At 28.4% G+C, this 20,636-nt stretch overlaps 3 protein-coding genes and 2 long non-coding RNA genes across 8 annotated transcripts in view; 2 read left to right on the top strand and 3 right to left on the bottom strand.

Moving 5' to 3' along the window:
• The window catches only part of LOC122499320 (platelet glycoprotein V-like), a 128,160-nt gene extending 121,467 nt beyond the window's left edge, over nucleotides 1-6,693 (top strand). For all 4 annotated transcript variants that reach the window (XM_043607600.1, XM_043607599.1, XM_043607601.1 and 1 more), the window contains 2 exons: nucleotides 1,635-2,718; nucleotides 5,459-6,693. In XM_043607600.1, coding sequence (XP_043463535.1) covers nucleotides 1,658-2,718; nucleotides 5,459-6,275 — 1,878 coding nt within the window. In that variant the 5' untranslated portion in view covers nucleotides 1,635-1,657 and the 3' untranslated portion in view covers nucleotides 6,276-6,693. The remainder of the gene's footprint in view (nucleotides 1-1,634; nucleotides 2,719-5,458) is intronic.
• A 3,922-nt stretch (nucleotides 6,694-10,615) lies between these two features.
• On the bottom strand, nucleotides 10,616-14,937 carry LOC122499315. The gene is made up of 4 exons (XR_006301314.1): nucleotides 14,799-14,937; nucleotides 11,683-11,989; nucleotides 11,228-11,346; nucleotides 10,616-11,108 (listed from the first exon to the last, which is right to left on the bottom strand). It is a non-coding gene; the product is annotated as an uncharacterized LOC122499315 (long non-coding RNA).
• On the top strand, nucleotides 14,897-17,119 carry LOC122499314. The gene is made up of 4 exons (XM_043607589.1): nucleotides 14,897-15,077; nucleotides 16,015-16,065; nucleotides 16,315-16,494; nucleotides 16,968-17,119. Exons 1-4 carry the CDS (start codon nucleotides 14,897-14,899, stop codon nucleotides 17,117-17,119), a joined length of 564 nt encoding a protein of 187 aa, XP_043463524.1.
• LOC122499316 lies at nucleotides 14,967-17,115 on the bottom strand. Its single transcript, XR_006301315.1, has 4 exons — nucleotides 16,974-17,115; nucleotides 16,622-16,873; nucleotides 16,182-16,479; nucleotides 14,967-15,101 (listed from the first exon to the last, which is right to left on the bottom strand). It is a non-coding gene; the product is annotated as an uncharacterized LOC122499316 (long non-coding RNA).
• Nucleotides 17,120-17,401: 282 nt separating the features above from the next.
• LOC122499313 (CD2 antigen cytoplasmic tail-binding protein 2 homolog) lies at nucleotides 17,402-19,732 on the bottom strand. The gene is made up of 6 exons (XM_043607588.1): nucleotides 19,586-19,732; nucleotides 19,148-19,372; nucleotides 18,817-18,977; nucleotides 18,277-18,642; nucleotides 17,983-18,076; nucleotides 17,402-17,680 (listed from the first exon to the last, which is right to left on the bottom strand). Exons 2-6 carry the CDS (start codon nucleotides 19,296-19,298, stop codon nucleotides 17,457-17,459), a joined length of 996 nt encoding a protein of 331 aa, XP_043463523.1. The 5' UTR covers nucleotides 19,299-19,372; nucleotides 19,586-19,732; the 3' UTR covers nucleotides 17,402-17,456.
• Between the last annotated feature and the right edge of the window lie 904 nt (nucleotides 19,733-20,636).

The raw sequence follows: 20,636 nt of genomic DNA, 5'->3' as shown, positions 1-20,636 counted from the left end.
ACAATTTAAAATCTTAATATAAAAATAAGTAAAATAAAAATTTAAAAAAACAATGATGCATCTCCATTGGCACTTTATTATGATCATTTCCTGTCGAAATGAATTGAGAAATAACAGTCATTAATTCTCCAAGTACTTTTCATACAAGAACAAGATTAATATCGAAAGATTATGTTATTAGATTTATTATTTATTATATTCCACGCAAGAGACATTTATTATTAAATTATAACGAGAAAATATTGAGTAAATTGAAAATATAGTTTTATATTAATTTCAGGTTTATTTATTTAATTAATGGGATTTTTAAATTAATTATGTATACGAATTTCCAGTAATTTTCTTCTTGAATTTTTATTTGCAAAGACTGAAACTATATCGCATCTATTATAAAAATTTAGTCTTATGACTGAAATAGAATTTTACTACCCAAAAAAAATTCAAAGAATTTAAATACTCAGACTAAAATTGACTTTTACTAAATTTTATTACTTCTAGAAAACGATTGTCATAATTAAAGTACTTATTCGACGAATATTAACTTTTAACTATGATTTCTTGGAAATAAATATTAAAATTTTACTACTTAAGAAAATATTATTAATAATTTATTACTTCTAGAAAAATTACGGAATTTTTTAACACTCGTTTCAATAAGATTTACTTTTACTACTTCCAGAAAAATTACAAAATTTACACTTGTCTGACTTAAGATTGATATTTACTACTTATAAAAAAACTATTAAAATTTCTCCTTATATGCATCAGATTAAAATTGCAAAATAATGAAAACAGTGTCTGACCAAAAGTCTTTTTTCTACTTTTTGTAAAACAGTTGAGCAAATTTTATTAGTTGTCTGACTAAAACTGATTTTTACTACTTATCAAAGAATTATTTTGAACTAAAATTTACTTTTTCTAGTTTTTAACGAAAATTGCACAAATTTTATAAGTTGTCTGACTATGACTGATTTTTACTACTTATACAATTTATCAAAAAATTTCAAAATAATTCAAGTCTTTTCAAGAATTTTATCAACATTTTTTTCAATAATTGAATTCTTTCGATATTATATGTAATTAAAATTACATATAATATCGAAAATAATTTAATTATCTTGAAGAATTTATTTCAATTTTCTTGAAAATAATGGAGTTTTTTTGAATAATTTTATATTAAAATTATGAATAGATAATTAAATTCCTTAAAAAAATGTTATTAGAGTTTTTCTAAATAATTACATTTTTTGAAAGAATTTCATTAAATTTCGTAAAAATAATGTAATTTTTTAAAATAATTTTAATTAAAAATGTTGAAATTTATTCTTATTATCATTATTTATGAGAATAATGAAATTCTTGTTTAAAATTTTCTTAAAATTATTGAATAATAATAAACAAGAATATTATTTACTTAATAAGTGAATTCTTTAGGTTTTGAGTCTGTAATCATTAAAAAATGGATGTTTATTCTTGAAAATATAAAAATGTTTAATTTACAAAATAATAATAAATGGAATACCCCGTTCCGCGCGTATATTATTCACTAGTATAAAATAAAATATAAAAAAAATGTTTTGAAATATTTTGAAATCCAGAAAGTGACTAACGTGAGAAATAAATTTTTGTTTCAGGTCAGTCCTAGTTAACTCATGGAATGGCATCACGAGGACCCTCGTCGACGGCCCTGCCGGTTGCGATAGCAATGGCGAGTTTGATACTCGCAAGTTTACCAACATTATCTCAAGGAATATGTCCGGCACGATGTCGATGCAATGACACGGCGCTGATCGCGAGCTGCGTCTCAGGAAGTTTGGACGTGGTGCCAATTCAGCTGAACCCAGAGATTCGTCACCTCGACCTATCGGGGAACCGCGTCGTCAGTGTCCATCACACGTTCGACTTCTACGGCAACTTGAGAACACTGAACCTCGCGTCCAACTTGATCCACACGCTCGGCTCGCACAATTTTAAATTCCAATCGACACTCACATCGCTGAACCTCAGCAACAATGTTGTGAAAAACATAACGAAGAATGCCCTGCGTGGACTGAAGCTCCTCCGCGAATTGGATCTGTCGGGAAACAACATCACCGAAATGGAGGAATTATCGTTCCACGACACAAACGAATTGGAATATCTTAATTTGAGCGGTAATTCAATGACCAGTTTGCCCGATGATTTATTGAAGAGTTTACCATTATTAAGAACATTGCTATTGAGTCGTAATGTTCTATTGGAAGTGCCAACGGGAAATTTGGCATTGGTGAAGCCGACCCTCGAAATTCTCGATTTATCGAGTAATCTCATTGAGGAACTTGTTAGTGGTTCATTGCCATCAATGAATGTCCTTACATTCTTGAATTTAGCGGACAATGGAATATTGAGGATAGCGAACGATGCATTCGATCAATTGCCGAATTTGAAAATATTAGATTTATCGGGAAACAAATTGCCCTCGGTGCCTACGGTGGCGATATCAAGATTGAATGTACTGACAACATTGACACTCAATGGAAATCCATTGGAATCGTTGCACAGTGTGGCCTTTCAAAACTTATTTGAACTTAAAAATTTGGAATTAAATAATTGCTCGATAGCCGACGTTCATCCCCGGGCATTCGCCGATAATGTTAATCTCGAGCGTATATCAATGGACGGAAATCGTGATCTGAGGGTACTGCCTGCGAGGGTGCTGTATGGAGCGAGATATCTGAGGTGAGATTTTAACTGCTTCTTCAGAGTGATTTTGAGAAATTGAGGAGCGGAGGAAAATGGAGGAGCTATCGTGAATCCTATCTTCTGCTTTTGGGGTTTTAGAAGGTCCGCTTCTATTTAACTGCGGGTTCAAACGGGATATTTTATTATCGGCTCTCTCAGACTCTCTCTCTCCCCCTTAAAGGGGAATTTCGATTTTTCCTTTTACTATTATCGAGATTAGAGAGCCAAACATTTATTGAGTTTAAGTAAATATCTAATGGGACATTGATACTCAATATTTTATTTTTATTATTTCATGCGGAATCGGAACTTTCAATTTGCGATATTTCTCTTTATTCATTTCAAAACTTTTTTATTTTATTCTCCAATTCATTACCAAACTTTCAGACGAAATCATTAATTTCACTACATTTTCATTTTATAATTAATTTTTCAATTTTTCATTCTGCATTTTTAATTAATTTCTCTGGGAATTTAATTAAAAATAAAAATCATTAAATATTCATCTTGTTATTTATTGTAATAAGTTAAATAATCAATATTCTTATTAAATATTTAAGAATTTTTAAATTTATTTTCTATTTATTTCAAAATAATTTACAATTTTTGGTAAATTTTGTATTTTGCTATCTTTCGTTCCATGAAAATTAATTCAATTGAAAAATTTTCAATATTATTACAAAATAAACAAATTTTATTAATAAAATAATAAAGTTAACGATCACTCTGAGTCAAGACATTTTTAAATAAAATTGAAATTTTATAGCGATAAAAGTGAATTGGAATAAAATATAAAGAAAACTTGAAATAAAATTGGAAATGAACGGATAAACTGTAGAAAATAAACAACAAATATAAAGTTGTGCGAGAGAAAAATTTTCTAATAAAATAAAAAAATTACAGAATAACAGTGAAACACGTAACTGTCACTTACAATTTTATTTTTAATTATTGAAATAGATCGAGAGAGAGAGAAAATTCATAAATCAAAGGGAAAAGAGAGCAAAGAGTTTTCATTAATCAGAAAAATTTTACAAAACTTGAGAAGTTAAAGTTAAATATTGATTTATTAAACCTTGTATTTATTGCCTAAGTTTTATAACGAGCGCCATAAAAATAAATTTTAAATAAAGGAAAAAACGTTAAGGGAGAAAAAATTTTCACCTCTTTGCTTTTTTCCCCTTTTATTTTTACACGTTTTGGTCATTGTGATTTTCTTTCTATTTCTTTTTTTTGTTTTGTCATTTTTTATTATGCTTTTCCAACAAGCACTTTGATCTCAAGCTTCGAAAATTACTTTCAATTTAAGGGAAACACCTCACACGAAAGCGTTCAATAAACTTTTTTTTTGTCAACGACCGTCGTGATGTAAAATTTTTATGACATCACGCGTATAACGTTATTTTTTTTTTTTTTTTTTCTTTTTTTGTTCTTTTCTTTATGTAAGCGCACAGAAATATTGCTAGTACATAAAATCTCGTATAATAAAATTATCAAGATCTGATTTAAAGACCTGATCGGTTGGTCGTAAAATCGCTGCTTTATATCGATTTCTGTCGTTCACAATCTGGTAATAAAAAAATTTAGTTTGAAGTAAATTGAAAAAAAAATATTGTTCCCTCTAAAAATGAAAATTACTTGCTCGATAGTTCGGGTAAGAATGACGGGTAAACTCTATATAAATTTATTAACTCGTTTTATTATTTAATATTATTTTTCAAATCAATTTCGAATTGAAAGAAAAGATAAATAGAAAAAATAGAGAAAAATGTTAAAAATAATTTTCTTATTAAGAAAATTTGAGATTGTAAGTATTTTAAAGAGTTTTATGAATTGAAAAGTCAAATTTCTTCTTGAATTTTTTTTTGAATCATTCTTTAAGAATAGAAAATGTGATTTTCATTTTTATTAGGAAAAAGCTTTTTAAAATCCTCTTGGTAATAGCGTTCAAGTCGTTCACTTGAATATGCAATTTGCTTTTAGAATCGGCTTCTTCTCAGGCCAATCAATAGACTGAATCTTTCAAGAGTTTATAGCGTATAGAAAACGGCTCTATTCAATTTGCAATCGTCTTCTAAAACATAAATTATTTTTCGAAAATTTTTCTCTATATTTAGAATGATAAGAAATGCGAAGTAGACAATTATTTGGCGGTATTTTCAAACTTTTCTTTTCAAACGCTTCCAAATCCTTTGCAAAAATGAATTATTCAAAATTTAGAATTAATTTTATTCTGTATTAGATAAATTCTTCGAAAGTGAGAATTAGAAATTTAAATCACTTGGGATTCTTTGAAATAATTTCCGATGGAAAATCAATCATTCCGGATTTGAGAGAGAAAGAAAATTTTCCAGTTGAATTTACAAAAAAAAAAAAAAAAAAAAATGTATTCCTAATTCGAATAAAAAAATAACAATAGTCTCCCCTTGTGGTGGAAAAAGTAGAAAACAATTTGTCTCGCACAGTGGAAAGAGTAATTTTTTTCTCTTCCCCCATTGTAATTGATAATTGCACGAAATTGCGCGTAGCGAAATGCGACAATAAGCTTTTGCAAATGCGGACACAATTGAATATCCACGTGGCGGCGGTGTCGGGGAAATAGAAACAGCAATTATTCACGCAGCACGCAATTTACTTAGGACTCGATAATGTATAAGGAAATGTATAACAATTGACCAATGGTCGAAATTGCCAAACAATGCGATTAAACTCGATTCTTCTTTTTTGTATGTTACAGGTGGGTCTCCCTGAGGCACTGCAGTCTGGCAACTCTGCAGCCGACTCAGTTCCCCGTTGATGGACTTTCGTCCCTGCGGGTGGGCCACAATCCCCTGGTGTGCAATTGTTCCGTGCACTGGTTATGGAACGTTCTTCGTGCCGAGGAAAGACGCAACGAGACCCGTCTCGATTTGGACGTGCAGGATATTGTTTGTGTCGACGAGGAATTCATCGGCAAGTCACTAATTTCGTTGCCCGAGGGTTCGCTCCGTTGTCGATTGAGTCCTCTCTACCTCTCGCTGTCAGCTGCCGGATGCCTCGCGGCGACCGCCACTATTCTGGCGCTGATAGTTCACGTGACACGGTCGAAGAGAAGAAAACGACCTGCTTACACGGCGCCCAATCGACCTGAACTCCTCGTCTACGTGGGGCGCGGCAACAACGAGCTCGACAAGAACGCCGAGTCCTACAGTCGCCGCCTAATCGCCGCGAGGAACGAGGAGCTGCTCTACGAGACGCCGAGGAGGAAGACGAGTCAGGAGTCGCTGGAGACCGCGACGAGGGACGCGGCCAACGTCTACGAGACGCCGAGGTACTCGCGACCCAACCGTCGCGATCGCGATCCGTATGAGCGGCGACAAATCGAGGAGGGAGTCTATGCCGTGGCGGATGTCACTGGTTTAGCGAGGGATGAGCCGCCGGAAGTACTTTCACTATATCGGATGCGTGCACCGTCATCACTGCCGAGACCCAGCGCACCTTCTGTTCGCGACTATGATTACGAGTACGACTATGAGCCCACGATCCCTCAGAAACCGCACGTGGTTTTCGTGTGAACGTGTGTTTTTCTTCTTCTACTCCAAATTTATTCTTTCATCTAATATTCTCTGAAAGAGAATTTTTTGTGTATAGCTTTTTTTGTGTGAGAACACGACGTTTTAATAAGGGGCACAAAGGGAAGGTGTGAGGATTTTTTTCGAAAAGGGTCCAGTGTGAAGACTGCGTTCCTTTTATTATTTTTTTATTCTTGCAAAAACAATTAGTTCGCCGTGAATGAACTCGACGGGAATGGAAAAGATTTATTCATGTTGAAAAATAAATGGGAATATTTTTATTGAGCTCTCTTTATCGATATTTTACTAAAATTGAAATTTTAAACAAATGCAAGTTGAAAATACAAAAATGAAATGAAAAATTAAAAATACAAATTGAAGATTCTGGAAAAAATTCTAGAAAAAAATTAAATAGTCTAAATTAAAAGTATAGATAAAAAATTGTAAAATAAATAAATTAATGAAAAATAAAACTATTGCGAAGGAACTTAAAAATTTCCGAATAAAATTGAAAACTACGGAATCAAATTAAAAAAGTTGGAGTGAATTAAAAACTTTTTAATTGAATTCCACAATTTTTTCGATTTCAATTGGAAATTTTTAATTCCTTCAGGTTTTATTTTACTATTATCGATTTTTAATTGTTTTTTCATTTTATCTGAAAGTTTTACAAATTTTTAAACTTTTATTTTTAACATTAAATAACATTGGTTAAAGAAAATAAAATTACAATTGTTCAAGTTCATTTATTTTTTTAGTGAAAGTTTTAAAAAAGAATCAAATTAGTTCGAATAAAATATAAGAAACTGATTTTTAAAATAACAAAAGAGTCATTCATAGAAAAGCAATTTGCAATATTCGAAAAATATTATCCAACATGAATTATCCTGGCCAATTTTCCTACTGCTTTATTATTACTAACAATTGCACCTGGTAATTCGAAATGTAGGATATAATTTATTTCCTAAACAAAAACTTTTGTAGCAGATAATGAAGCACTTATGGAAAATTGGATGAAGATAGAAATTCCAAGATTGTTAAGCGAGCGATAATCCATTTTCACTCCTTTGGAATTCCAAGAATTCACCCCTCTCCCCCCTGTTAGAGACTGCTCACATTTTGTTACATAAGTTTATTAACTATTCGCATTGTAAATATGATTTTCTAATATATATGTATATTAATTATCAATTATTCGTTGCGTTGATTTGTTAAATCTGAATTAGTAGAGATTTATAGATATTCGTAAAATGAAGTAAAAAATAAATTCTATTAATACTTGGAAACAATTTTGAATTGCTTTTTAAAAAATTATTTTATTGAATAATTAGGTATTACATAGTAGTAAATTAACTTTGATAATTTTTTTTTGTTTATTACGTCAATAAAATTGATACAAAAATACAAAAAATTGGAATTAATTGATGTTAATTAATTTTACATTCAGTTCAACTAATATTACTTTGATTAAATTATTTCGGATAAAGTGTAAAAAAAAGAAAATTATAAATCTCAACCAATTCAGATTCGTGGTTTCAAAATTATAGTTTTTGAAAAAAACTTTGTCTCTCGAGAACCTATTTGTAAATGACGTTATTCCTTTCCTTTTTTAAATCACTGCCGATATTCTCTTTAAGCTGTGGTTAATATTAAGTATATTTTTTATCGACTGAATGAGGATCGACCACGGACGCAGGAAGTGTGGGGTTTTTTTTAAACAAAAAAAAGAAAGATACAAATGAAATGTCTTCCGAGAAATTGCGCCGCCCGGAGCAGAAACCGTTTCAGGGCGAACGTTCGTTCTACATTCTACGTAGCGATAAATCAAATCAAAGCAGCATCTCGTTAGCCACGACCTAGCCTTGTTTAATCCGCCTAGAGACTAGCATTGCTCGGAAGCATTGCGGCTTTTAAAGATGCGATTCGGCAAATGTGACTATACACGGGTCGTGGCGAGTCTGAGATAGAGAAAAAAAAACAAAAAAAAAGAGGGATAATAAACGAAATGAAGGACGCTTAAAGCGCCACAAGAGAATTAAAAAAAATTAATTTTTTCGAGAGAGAACGATAGAGTCAAGTGTGAATGAGAAGAAGAGCGAGAGAGCGAGAGAAAGAAATTCTTGTACACATTGAATAATAAAGAGAGTGCTTGTGAATTTTCACGGTCCCCTTTTTTTCGTGCCACATGCAAATCAAGAGCAATAACGAAATGTAATAATATAGTCACACCACAGACTTATATTATACACGCGCATTTATAAATAAATATAATATAATTATACATAATTTACTTTTAAGAATTTATGAAATACAAATAGTGCGTACGTGATACGGTAATAAAAATATATATATATATATTATATACATATATTTATTTATTAATTTACGATGTTACGTTTTGAGAGACGCTGTTACGTTTTTGAATAAATGAAAAAGAGGAAAAAAATGAAAGTTAAAATTTTAAAAAATAACGAGAAAGACAAGTGCAAAAACAATTTCTAGAAAAATGCGAGAATCGAAGAATATTTTTCAATTACCCTTGTACCGTAAAACGGAGCAAAAAATTTTTTTTCTTCTTTTAAATGGTTTTAAAAATCTTTCTTTCTTCGACAAAAATTTTTCTCAGCGAAAAAATAATTTTGTTGCAAACTATTCTTTAACTAAAATAAAATTCGTTAAAAAATCTATTTTGAAAATTAATCTGGAGTATTTAGAAATATTGTAAAAATAAAATCTTTAGAAAAATGGTCCTTTTATTGAAATTTGGGAATGTGTCGATGATAATTGTAAAAAGGGGTATTTCTGGTTATTGACTATTTAATGATATTCGTTCATGGAAGGAGGAGAAAACTATTTGGTACGGAAATGACAAAAGTCAATAAACGAGAATGTTGATGACACTATATTCCTCTCCATTTAGTATGGAGATTTTAGTAGAGAGAGAGAGAGAGAGAGAGAGAGGAAGAAGAAGAGTTTTATGCTCCACACATTGCAAATGCACTGACTGAAAACGAATTCCGCGCTTTATTTTTGTAAATAAGTCTTCTCGAGTGACTCTTGTTCTCAGTCAGTACATTTTTACTCGGTACAAAACCAATATCTGTTCTCATCAGTGTATTCTCAATTTTTCTAACTGCGGAAGTAAAAAATATTTTTTATTCATTTCTTTTTTAATTCTAACAAATACGAAAGATATTTTTTTCTCATGATTCTCATCTGACTAACCCTCGCTTTACTTGAGATTCTTTGGTGGCACTTAGCTTAGCTCGTTAGTCATGCTACGTACATCTTGTACAGGGTTTTTTTTATTTTACTCTTTTTTTAAGGAGATGAGACACAAAGAAAAAGAGGGAACGGATCAGGCTCGTAATCAGAAAAAATTCAGGTTGCTCTGATATCACTAATTTTTTTTATTTTTTGTAATCATACTCAAGAGGATAAACAATGTAACAAAATTTACAAAATTTCATACTAAAAGATGTTCTTCGGTTTCAAATTATTATTTCTCAATCAATAAATTCCTCGAGAACTTTTGTGCCAAATGATACGATAGAGGAAAATTTTTTTATTTTCTTTGAAAGAAAAAGACTTTTTCTATTTAGCTAAAAAAAATGAAGACGACATTTATCGACAATAATAATTCAAAAGAAAAATTTCCCTCTACCGTAATCGAGGAATTTCCCAAAATAATTTCAAACAGTAAAATAATAATTTGAAAAATAATTTTTGTCATATTTCAAAAAGTAATTATATCAAAAATTGTTCCAATTTAATATAGGAGTATAAAATATAGAAAAATAAAGCTAAAATAATTAATTAATTTGATGACAGAGCACCCCAAGAGATAAAATTATATTTGATGAATTGTTAAAGATTAAAAAAATAAAAACCTTGATACAAATTGTTTCAAAATAAAACAAATAGTTCAGAAAAAGAAGTTTAGGAAAATCGTTACAAAAATATAAATAGATAAATTAAGGTCCAGACTTTCATCGTAAAGATAACAAATTTTCAGACATGAGAAAAAAATACATTTAGTTAATAACAAAAAAATTCAATGAAGAAAAATATATAGGTACGTCAGTTATAATCAGTGGAGAAATTGAGATCTTTATAAACAAAATAGTGTATAATAAATGAAAAATATTTGAATGACATTCGCGCCTGTCTCATTTTAAAAAATTAATTCAAAATTTTGTGAAAATAATAAAGAAAATAAAGAAAATTATAAAAAAACTCCTATTTGTTTATTAACTTCCTTCATGGTTTTATAACAAAAATTAATTAAAATTAGGTAAGTGTATTTTTTTAACTAACTGAAAATACAAATTAAAAAAAAATTTATTCCTTTCTTATGAATAACTATTTATAAAAATTAAAGCGAAATCTTTAATTTTTCAAATTTTCTTGTTTACTAAATGTAGTATTTAAAGTTTGTTGTTTTGAACTTATTTTTGAAGATTAAATATATGCGTCGACTGAATTGTGATTAAGCAACGTTTTTTGCTCTTTGAAAGCTCGTGTCACCATTTCCAAGGGATTCCGATTTAACACCAGCTTTTTTCGCTGGAAACTCGCATCAAGTTATTTTTATATGTAACAGACGCACCCAAATAATGTTAAGCGTTTGTTACATCCTTTTAACGTTCGTCCGAACGTCTGTTCACGCCTTTTGACACCTCGTGTGTCTTGTCATTCTCGTCTATCATTGTCGTGTCTCACATTGTCATCAACATCTCAAACTGAAATCTCTAAATTTTTCTTTTTTCTCCTTTCTTTTGTTACCCACCATTTCTCTTCTAAGCTTCTCTTTTCTCTACTCTTTTCCGTTTATTGCTTAAATTAATAATTAAATCTACATTACTAGTGAAATTGCTTCTTTTGTCATAGTAGAAATTGAAAGCAAAAAAGGAATTTTTATTTTTAATTATAAAATTAAAACAAAAATCACATACTTTGATAATATCCGTTTTTGTATTTCTGTCTGTAAAAATTTGTTTAGAAAAGTCCAATAAAAGTTCCGCTGTATCATCATTTATTGTTTTATCCAATTTCCGATTACATGGAGAGAAATCTAAAAAGCAAAGTAAAAAAATAAATGTCTAAATTATTAGAATATGAAAAGTGCTTTTAGGCAGAGAGCTTTCGAATCTAAATATCAGTAATTTGGAAGATTCTAAATTTAAATGCTTTCAATTTCGAAGCCATTTATAATAGATGTGGAAATTGCTTCTGATTTCTAAACCTTGAAAATTTAAAAGCTTTCTGTCTAAAAGCGTTGCGTGATTAATTTTTTTTCCTAAAGAAAAATGTAGTTTTAATCTAAACAATAGTATAGCTCTAATTAATAATAAAATTCTACATTTGTTATTTTTTAAATTATTATTATTACATTAATGTTGATAATTACCAGTAGTCTAAGAGTTGAGAATTATTCGACTTCTAAACGTTTGCGAACAGAAGCTTAATTTCAGTGAAAGCATTTTGCAGAAAGAGAAATTTATTTAACGTTTTCCTAGTTCCATTGGGTTCGGTTTCATTTATGACAAATTGCACCTTGTTAACGCCTTGTGAGTTGAAATGGAGCATTCCTTTTAGCGTGTCGACTTTCTTTTGAAAATCCCAAAAAATAAAAGTGATTTGTAATGACAATCATCACTTTTTATCGCCTTTCTCGTTTTCACTCTCTCCTTCTAGATATTCACTCGTTTCTATTTCTAGAAAATAAAAATATTAAAATAAATTAATATAATTATTCAACAATCACTTATTATGACAATAATTAATTTTTCATTTAAAAGGAATGACTTAATATTTTTATGTAAACATTTTTCATTTTTTAACGTAAAAAATAAATAAATGCATGAGAAAATATTATTAGAGATTTTGTTGTGAATTTATTTAATTTTCGGATAAAGGATCATTATTTATTTTAATTGTGTTTTGGTCTCGTTTTTCCCCCAACTTATCTTCTGCTTCCACCTATTTCCTTAACCACTTGACCCTTTTTCCTCCCCTCTGACAGTATTTCTTTTTTTCGAAATCCACCCTTTTACAGTCCTGTGTCGTTCTGTGAAGGTCTATAATTTATGTCGACCCTTTTTGTTTCAGTCGCATGCATCTAAATATGTGAAGATGTATTTCACGTGTTGGAAGATTCATCCTGTCAAAATATATGTCCCTGCTAGAGCGGAAATTTAGTAAGCCCAGGTGCAGAATTTTCGGCAGTTCACAGAATAATTTGTTCATTTTGAAACCACCAGAGATAAAAATAAAAAAAGAAAAATGATTGGTAGTATCGTACACAAGGGACGTAGACCTCTTTTTTTTTGTTAAATCCATTTTTTGTTAACGACTGCTTTCAGTATTAGTGATAATTTTAAAAATTCTAGAATTAAAAAATCTCTATCACTAATTTATCAATTTAATTATTTCTTACATCAATTTTATATTTTCTACAGAAAATTAATAATTAATCAAATTAATGATTTTTTAAAAACAAATTAAACAATTTAGTGACATTTTTAACAATCATTCTTAACAGAAAAGTTTAATTCCCGATCAATATTCAATTTGACAATTTTATAAGCTTATCTTTTAAGACTAAGAAGTTTTAAAACTTGAAATATCTTCCTTTTAAAGTTATCTATTCAAAGCTCCGAAGAGTTTAGGAAAATTGATAAGTTCAGCATCTTCTTTTAGGCGCACACAAAGCACCGTTTTAATTGAAAAAAAATTAATTATTAAGCCAGTGACATCAAAGTACAAAACCACTTTTTCATCACAAAAGGAAATTTCTTTTCACTTCTTTAAATTCATTATAATTTTACTAGTTATTCCAATTAATTAAGAAATTCAAATTAAATTAAATTAAACTAATTAAATCAATTAATTAATTTCTTGCAGACAAATCAATTATTTATCAAAGTAGAAATACATTCTTTTTAATATTTAATTTCAAAATAAATATTAACTTTCTTATTCAATGAATAATTAATTTCTATCTATGCAAAATGTAATTTACATTTTTCAGTTTAATAAAATAAGTTTGATTAAAATTTGTTTAATTTAAAAACACTAATATTCTTCGTTTATAGTTTACGTTCGCATTGTTAATTATTTTTTATTTAAACTGAAAGAAAAAGATAAAGAAATAAAATAAAATATTGAAAATAAAAATAAAAGCAAAATAAATGAAATTAAAAAAATTTTTTGTTGAATTCGTGGTAAAAATAAGTTTGTAAAAAGCAAAATTCAATCGATACTTTAAGAAAGTGAGTTCTGTCACATTATACATTGAAGGAGACTTTAATGAAAATTATTTTTCTTTTTCCCACCGACAACTTTTCCATTGATTATTTATGAGGCTAACGAGTTGAAAAGTTATGCAAATAATTTTTTCCAAAGCTGCGCATTTTCAAAAGTTCAATAATGATTTGAAAAAAAAACAGTTATGAACAAAAAAAAATATAAAAAAGAAAAATTTAATAACAAAAAAAAATATTCTCAAAGTAAATGAAATTAAATGTAAGAATGCCTTTGAAAAAGAAAATTATAATCAAATGATGTGAAAATAATATAGAAAATATATAACATAAAAAATAAATAGTAAAAAAATTAAAAAAGAAAATAAATAATAAAGTTGAATATAGGATAAATAATAAATAGGTATAGAAACACAAATAAATTTTGAATAAATAAAAATAGAAAAAAATATAGAATAAAAAGTAAAAATAAGTATAAAATATTTATATTAGCTGACACATAAATTTTGTTTTTCATGAAATTTTATGTTACGTAAATATCAAAGTAATTTTGTAATAATTTAGAGCTTTCAATTAAAATCTGCCTGACTCTATTAGTAATTTCTGACTAATTACTCCAGTAATTATGCGAAACTTTCAGGAAACTGCAATTTATTTTCATTTTTAATCCTAAGCTCGAAATCACGTGTACACTTTGATATTTCAAACGACGTTTCAGAAAATCAGTAGCGCAGATATAACTTTATCTGATTACTCTTGACATAAAAATCGTTTCAAAGAATCAAAAGTACAGGCATTTAATGTAAAAGAAAATTAAATTGCAAGAGATATATAATTTTTTTTACGTTACGCATGTAACTTTCATACTTTTTATTTAAAAGTCTCGATAAAAAGTTAAAACGCAAAATAAGCCATGATCCCTCTCTTCTATTAATTAATTTCAACGTTATTAAAGAAACTAAAAAAAAAATCGAAAAAATTAATTACCCAATTAAACATTTTGATTTTTAAAATAAAAAATATGACCAAAAGTTGATTTTAAAAATAATAGAAAATCCTCGTATAAAATTGAATTAAGAATTAGCGAAAGAAATTCAATTAGAAAGAAGGAGTGAGAGTTGATCTTTGATTCGAATGAAAATATTGAAAAGAAAAAAAAGAATCAGCAATGTTTGTGTAAAAAGATGTCACGTATTGACTGCAGAGAAAAAAATAGAGAGAGAAAAGTAGCTCAGCTTTAGTTTGCACAAATTGTTCTCACCTGCGACCATCGATAGGAGTGTGTGTGTATATAACAATATCGTACAATCCATTCCGGTTCCAAAACGAATCTTCACGTTCTTCCGGAAGCTAGGCGCAATGTCGGTGGTGGTGACAGTGAATCGTCGGGGAGTTTTGATTTTCCTGGTTGTCTCGATGATTTGCATGATGGCTGCGGACCCCATTCAAACGTCAAAACTCACCAATAACAATGACATCGATGACAATGAATCGAACGGAAATGAACTGCAATCTCGCAAACACAAATATCATCTTTTGCGTAAGTTCTTCTTCTAATCATCATCTACAAAAAAAATGTAGCCAAATTTTTTTATTTCATTCAAAAAATAATTGTTCTTTCAATATTTCTAGATTCTACTTATATTTTTTTTAAATAAATAATTTATAATACTAATGATTTATTCACTTAAACATTATTATCGTTATGTAATTTTTTTTAGAATCCAAATTTTTTTATTGATTATCATTATGGAATTTTATACCTATAATTTACCATTTCTATAAATTATTATAATTTTTAGAAAATTCTTCTTTTTATAGTTAAATTTGTTTATAAAAATTTGAACTTATTTAAATTATTTATTTACAAATGTAAATTCTGTTGTCACACTGAAAATTCTGAAAGAACTTTGATAACTTGGAATTCTAGAAAAACGGAATTTTCAAAATTTATTCGAAAATTTCAAACTAAATAATATTGAATTTTTAATTTTTTTTTCTACCACCGTCAGCTATTTCTGTTTTGAAAAAACATTTTAAAAAGTGTTATCACAAAGATAAATTGAAAAATTATAAATTTAACACAAGCTTTACATTCACATTGCTTTTTCAAATTAAAAACGTAACATTTTTAAAAGGTTTACCATTATTTTACATAAAACCAATTTAATTTAGAAAATTAAATTAATTTCCAAAAAATCCAATTAAAAAAGATTACTTGTTTCAGTATTTTCTGAATGAAAAATAATTGAATTCAAATAGAAAAATTGCATTCGTTTCGAGAGCTAAAAATTGGTGAAAGTCAAATGACAAAATTGAAAAAAAGAACAAAAATTAAATTTTTTTTGCTTCACTTTTAAAAATTAAAACTGAATGGAAAATAAATTTGGCTACATTCGTGAATTATTTTGAAATCACATATATTGTGGATAAAGGAAAAAAGAGAACTGCGAAGTAAACATTGACGTTTTTTCCAGCGAGACACTGTGGATTCAGCAGCGCTTATCTTTATCCGTCTTTCCTCTCGCGTAATTACATATTCACTTTTATCATTACAACTCGACTTACACCAATGTTTTAGCCCAGGGAACGAACTGGGGAATTCTATTTTACATACATGATTTACATAATTACATTTGCATACCTTCGTTTTCTATATTATACCACTTTACACTCTTGTCCTATATGCGGGGCCGGGTGTGAATCCTAAAGCGATTCGAATGCATAGTGAAATAATAGACTTCTCTTTCTCTCTCTGTTCTCTCCTTCGTCCACAGTTTTGGGCGGTCTCAAGGGTTGGATAGCTCTGCTCCTAATAAAATTCAAAATCGTCATCGTGTCCTTCACCGTTGCCGCAATCGTCATCGCCACTCTCAAATTCGTCGAAGTCTTCAAATACAGAACAACGCCCTACTCGAGTCCTCATTACATCGCTCATGAACCTGCTTATGATTTTGGTATGAGACCTTTTTTTTGAAATTCTTTAATTAAATATTAAATTTAACAATATTAACTAATTATGTACTAACAATAAAATTATTATAAAATCCATTAATTATAATGATAGTAATAACAATAATTTACCATCTCGTGATTTGTTTAACCTCCTCTGCCTACGAGTACACAGTTAGGAGAAAAATAATTCCTTTTGCTTTTGGTGTTGACCTTTTGTTTTTTAAAAAAACTCCCCTCATCACTTCACTCGGGCGACATCAAAGTTAAAAGTCAGAAGACCTTTAAGTTGAGTAGACTTCTTTTACAGTTTACCTTTTACGGTAAACGTTCAAAGGTAAATTTCCATTTTTTGAGGACACTTGAAAATTTCGGAGTCCGCTTCTAAAAGACAAAAGGAGATTATTATTTAATTATGTAAATTTAATTAAATCATTGCTTCTTAAAGAAACTAAAATTCTAATTTGCTTATAAATAGGATCACCTATTCATTTGGATCATTCGTCGCACGATAGATATGGAAACGATTGGTCATCATCAAACTCCTATTCTCAAAGAATTTCCACGAAGACACACAAGCCGACAAAATTCACTGGTGGAAAACGAAGTTCAACACAAAAGCGACGATAAAGAAGAAGAAGAAATTCTAACTATTGTAATTATTTGTAAATAAAAATTATTTATTGTATATTTATTTAAAGATGAAAGTATTTTCAAACTGACAAATTAAAATAAGATACTACTAGGTCCGAACACTATTTTTCTATAAGGTTTTTCTTGTATTTAGTAATTGAATAAATCCATTTTTTGTTAAAATAATTAATTTACTGGAAAGTATATGCATATATTCTTTCCCCCAACTGTACATTGTTAATAGATTCATCAATGATTCTAAAGAATAAAACACAGAAATAGAATTTTTTTGCAGATGTTTAAAAATTAATTTTAAACACTAATAATTTTATAATTAAAGATATAAATCAAAGTCGATTCGTGCTGCACTGTAAAATGAACCCGCTTGTCCTGTTTTACGAACCCAAGCGCCTTTTTTAAAATAACCCGCTTTCGACCATGACAGCATTTTTTCCGTCTTATGAGGTCCACTAACTTCTGCATTATCATTTTGTGACCACTTCAATTCCCAGGTGACACATTCTTTTTCATCTGCATTCTGTTCTGCACTCTCTTGTTCTGTTGAAAAGTTATTCAAAAAATTAAACTACCACAATTTGACAAAAAAGAGAAGAATTTAAAAAATTAGAAGAAATACATTTTTTAATTATAAATAAATTATAATTAAAAAATAAATAAATTATAGCGAATTTGAAAATTGGGTAATTATAATTATTTTTAATTATTGCAGGATAATTTAATAAAATTATTCTGTCATTTAACTCAATGTTTAGTTTTTCTTTCGCTAAATGTAATCGTTTTGGAAACATGTTCGTAAAAATTAATCAATATTGTAAAAAAAATTATTTTGAAATTCTCACCTCCAGTAGTATTTACATCCAATTTTTCTTTTTCCTTTTCATCAAAATCATCCGCGTACATATCAAGTTCCGCTTCCGCTTTTGGTGGCTGAACCTGTAAATTTCGATTCTTCATAAAAATGTAAATATTGAATAGAAAATACAATACCTTATAAATAAAAATAATAAAATTGTTAATAAGAATTTATGAATAAAGTTAGAAATGTTAATTTAACAATTATTCAATTAGAATTGAATAAATCTAATTTCTTGATAAAACTGAAGATAAAATAATTCGAAAGAAAATAAAATTACCTTCTTTTTAATTTGTTCATAACTTTCTTCGTAAATGTCCATATTTCCAGTTCGTGTGAGTAATTCGTTAGCAAATTCAGTAAGTTTAGTAATTTGAGCGGATTGCTCCTCGTCCTCCTTCGCCAAAGACGGATCCTTCTTCCTCTTCCATCTTTCCGCTGTTGTCAATTGTTTCTTTCCTTTTCCCAATCGGCAAAGAGCTTTTTTAACCGTCTCTCCAGGTTGAAGAAATTCCAAAATTTGTTTATATAATGGAACCGGATTAAACAGACGATCTGGATCTTCATCACTGTCACTGCCACTATCTCCAATGCCCTTCGACATTTTCTCCTTACTTTTTCTATTCTTTGCAAGTTCAGGTTTCACCTACATTTACATTACATTTTGTTATTCTTAATTGTTATTACAAACATTTATTGATTAATCAAAATAAATAATTTAAATTCAGTTAGAAACAGAGGAAAATAAAAAAAGAGTATTAAAACCAAAAATAGAAAAATAAATATGTGAAAGTCATTTGATAGAAGAAAAATGATATACCTTAACCCAATCTATATTATCCAACCAATGGTCTTTTATTTGTTTCTCTTTTTTCAAAAGATAATGACCCTCTTTGTCAAAATGACCTTCCTCGAGTTCTTCCTTCATATTGAATGCCGTGAATCCAATATTTGCATCAGCACTTGGACCTTCTTCGTGACCTGATGACGAAAAACGTAGAAATGAAAGAGAATATTTTCAATTATAATTTAAATTAAAATCATTGTGATTTTTCCAACTTCATTAGATTTTTAAATTCTAGTTTATATTTCAATTAAACTGAAACAAAATTAATTTGGAATTTCTAAATTACAATAAATCAAAATTTTACCTTCAAAATCATCGTCATTCATGACATTGTATGCCTCGTCCTCGACTTCATCGTCATCTTCATCAGAATCCAGTGAATTTTTAAATGACACTCCAGCGACATCCATTTGTGGCTGAACATCAATTATATCATCAAATTTTCTTTTCGGCATTTTGGAAAACTATTTGATAAAATTTAAAGCTTTTTTCCACAAAAATTATCCTTCGCTCCAAAACGTTAACTTTTCTAAAATATAATAATTATTATTACAAATTTTTCATAACAGTTTCAAAATTATGATAAGAATTTAGTGCCCTTTGAACATTAATAAAAATAATAATTTTGCTATTTTTTTTAAATATAAAAAATAAACATTTTAGAAATAATTCTATACCCTAATATAGGTTAGGTTTTAACCACTTGCGTGATTTGACAGCTCGTCAAATTATTGTAACTCACCTTTGAATTTTTAGAGTACAGAAAAGTACCGGCGCAAATATTATTCATAAACTTGATTAATTGCGCGTCAGAAATTTATCAGTACTCCAGAAAATAAAAAAATGTTTATATCTATAGACTTTCAAGTACACATAAACATGAACTGAAATTGACGTCAATTTCAAGAACTAATTCAACTTGTATGGTAACTGTCGGTAAAAATGGTTTCAAATGGTAAATCACAATTTATCACAGAAAATTTACAATTTAACACGATAGATATCACTATCAGTATGAAATTTTCATTTCTCAATAAAACATTACTTCTCCTTTAATTACAAATTGAAATATTCATTATAAATAAAGAAACGATATTTTGAATATGAAATTCAGTAATTTTTTCAGATTTGAACCCCTGTCTTTATGCAATTACTCCCGTGAAGCTGTACTCTATACAGACGTGTAGAACGGGTAGCAAAATTTATAAAGTACATAGTGAAGTTTTAATTATTAAAGTACCATAATTAATTAATTAATTAAATCGAAATCGAAAAAAATAAGTGAATATAAAGATTTTATTAAAGGAAAAGAAACATTTATTAAAAACTTTCGAGTATTTGAGAAAAACAATTTATGAACGATTGCAATTTATCTTGTTTTATATATGTATATATACGAGAGAAGAAAACTTTTTTTTCCAATTTATTTAAGTTTCTTTCAAAACTGTAACTTTAAAAGTACACTTCTTATCATTAAATTGACTTACATTGAAAGAAAAATATTGCTTGAAAGGGTATAAAAAACAAAAAAAAAAGTTTTAATTATTCTGAGTTATAATTGGTATATATACATACAGAAAGTTAATAAATAATCATTTTTCAAATCTAATCATTTTTTGTAGTATTAATCAATTATTGCTCATATATAAATTCAAGTTTTTTATAATATAAACTCTCGTGGTTAAATAAATATTTCTATAAACTTTATAATTATATTGTTAAAATAATAATGAATTTTATTGTTTAAAAAAATTGAGGCATTGTGCAAAAACAACACAATATGTTGTACAAAG

This window comes from Leptopilina heterotoma, unplaced genomic scaffold (genome assembly GCF_015476425.1).
Source record: "Leptopilina heterotoma isolate Lh14 unplaced genomic scaffold, ASM1547642v1 Lhet_167, whole genome shotgun sequence".
In the NCBI taxonomy this organism is placed as follows: domain Eukaryota; kingdom Metazoa; phylum Arthropoda; class Insecta; order Hymenoptera; family Figitidae; genus Leptopilina; species Leptopilina heterotoma.
Note: the sequence above shows the minus strand (reverse complement) of the source record. Positions and strands in the feature narration are given on the sequence as shown.

Bases quoted from the DNA above. Each gene is read 5' to 3' on its own strand.
- LOC122499314 (XM_043607589.1), top strand. From the start codon at position 14,897: ATGTCGGTGGTGGTGACAGTGAATCGTCGGGGAGTTTTGATTTTCCTG. The intron at 15,078-16,014 runs GTAAGTTCTTCT...CGTTTTTTCCAG, and splicing joins ACACAAATATCATCTTTTGC to CGAGACACTGTGGATTCAGC. The intron at 16,495-16,967 runs GTATGAGACCTT...GCTTATAAATAG, and splicing joins TGAACCTGCTTATGATTTTG to GATCACCTATTCATTTGGAT.
- LOC122499313 (XM_043607588.1), bottom strand. From the start codon at position 19,298: ATGCCGAAAAGAAAATTTGATGATATAATTGATGTTCAGCCACAAATG. The intron at 18,077-18,276 runs GTAATTTTATTT...CGAAATTTACAG, and splicing joins ATGAACAAATTAAAAAGAAG to GTTCAGCCACCAAAAGCGGA. The intron at 17,681-17,982 runs GTGAGAATTTCA...ACTTTTCAACAG, and splicing joins GGATGTAAATACTACTGGAG to AACAAGAGAGTGCAGAACAG.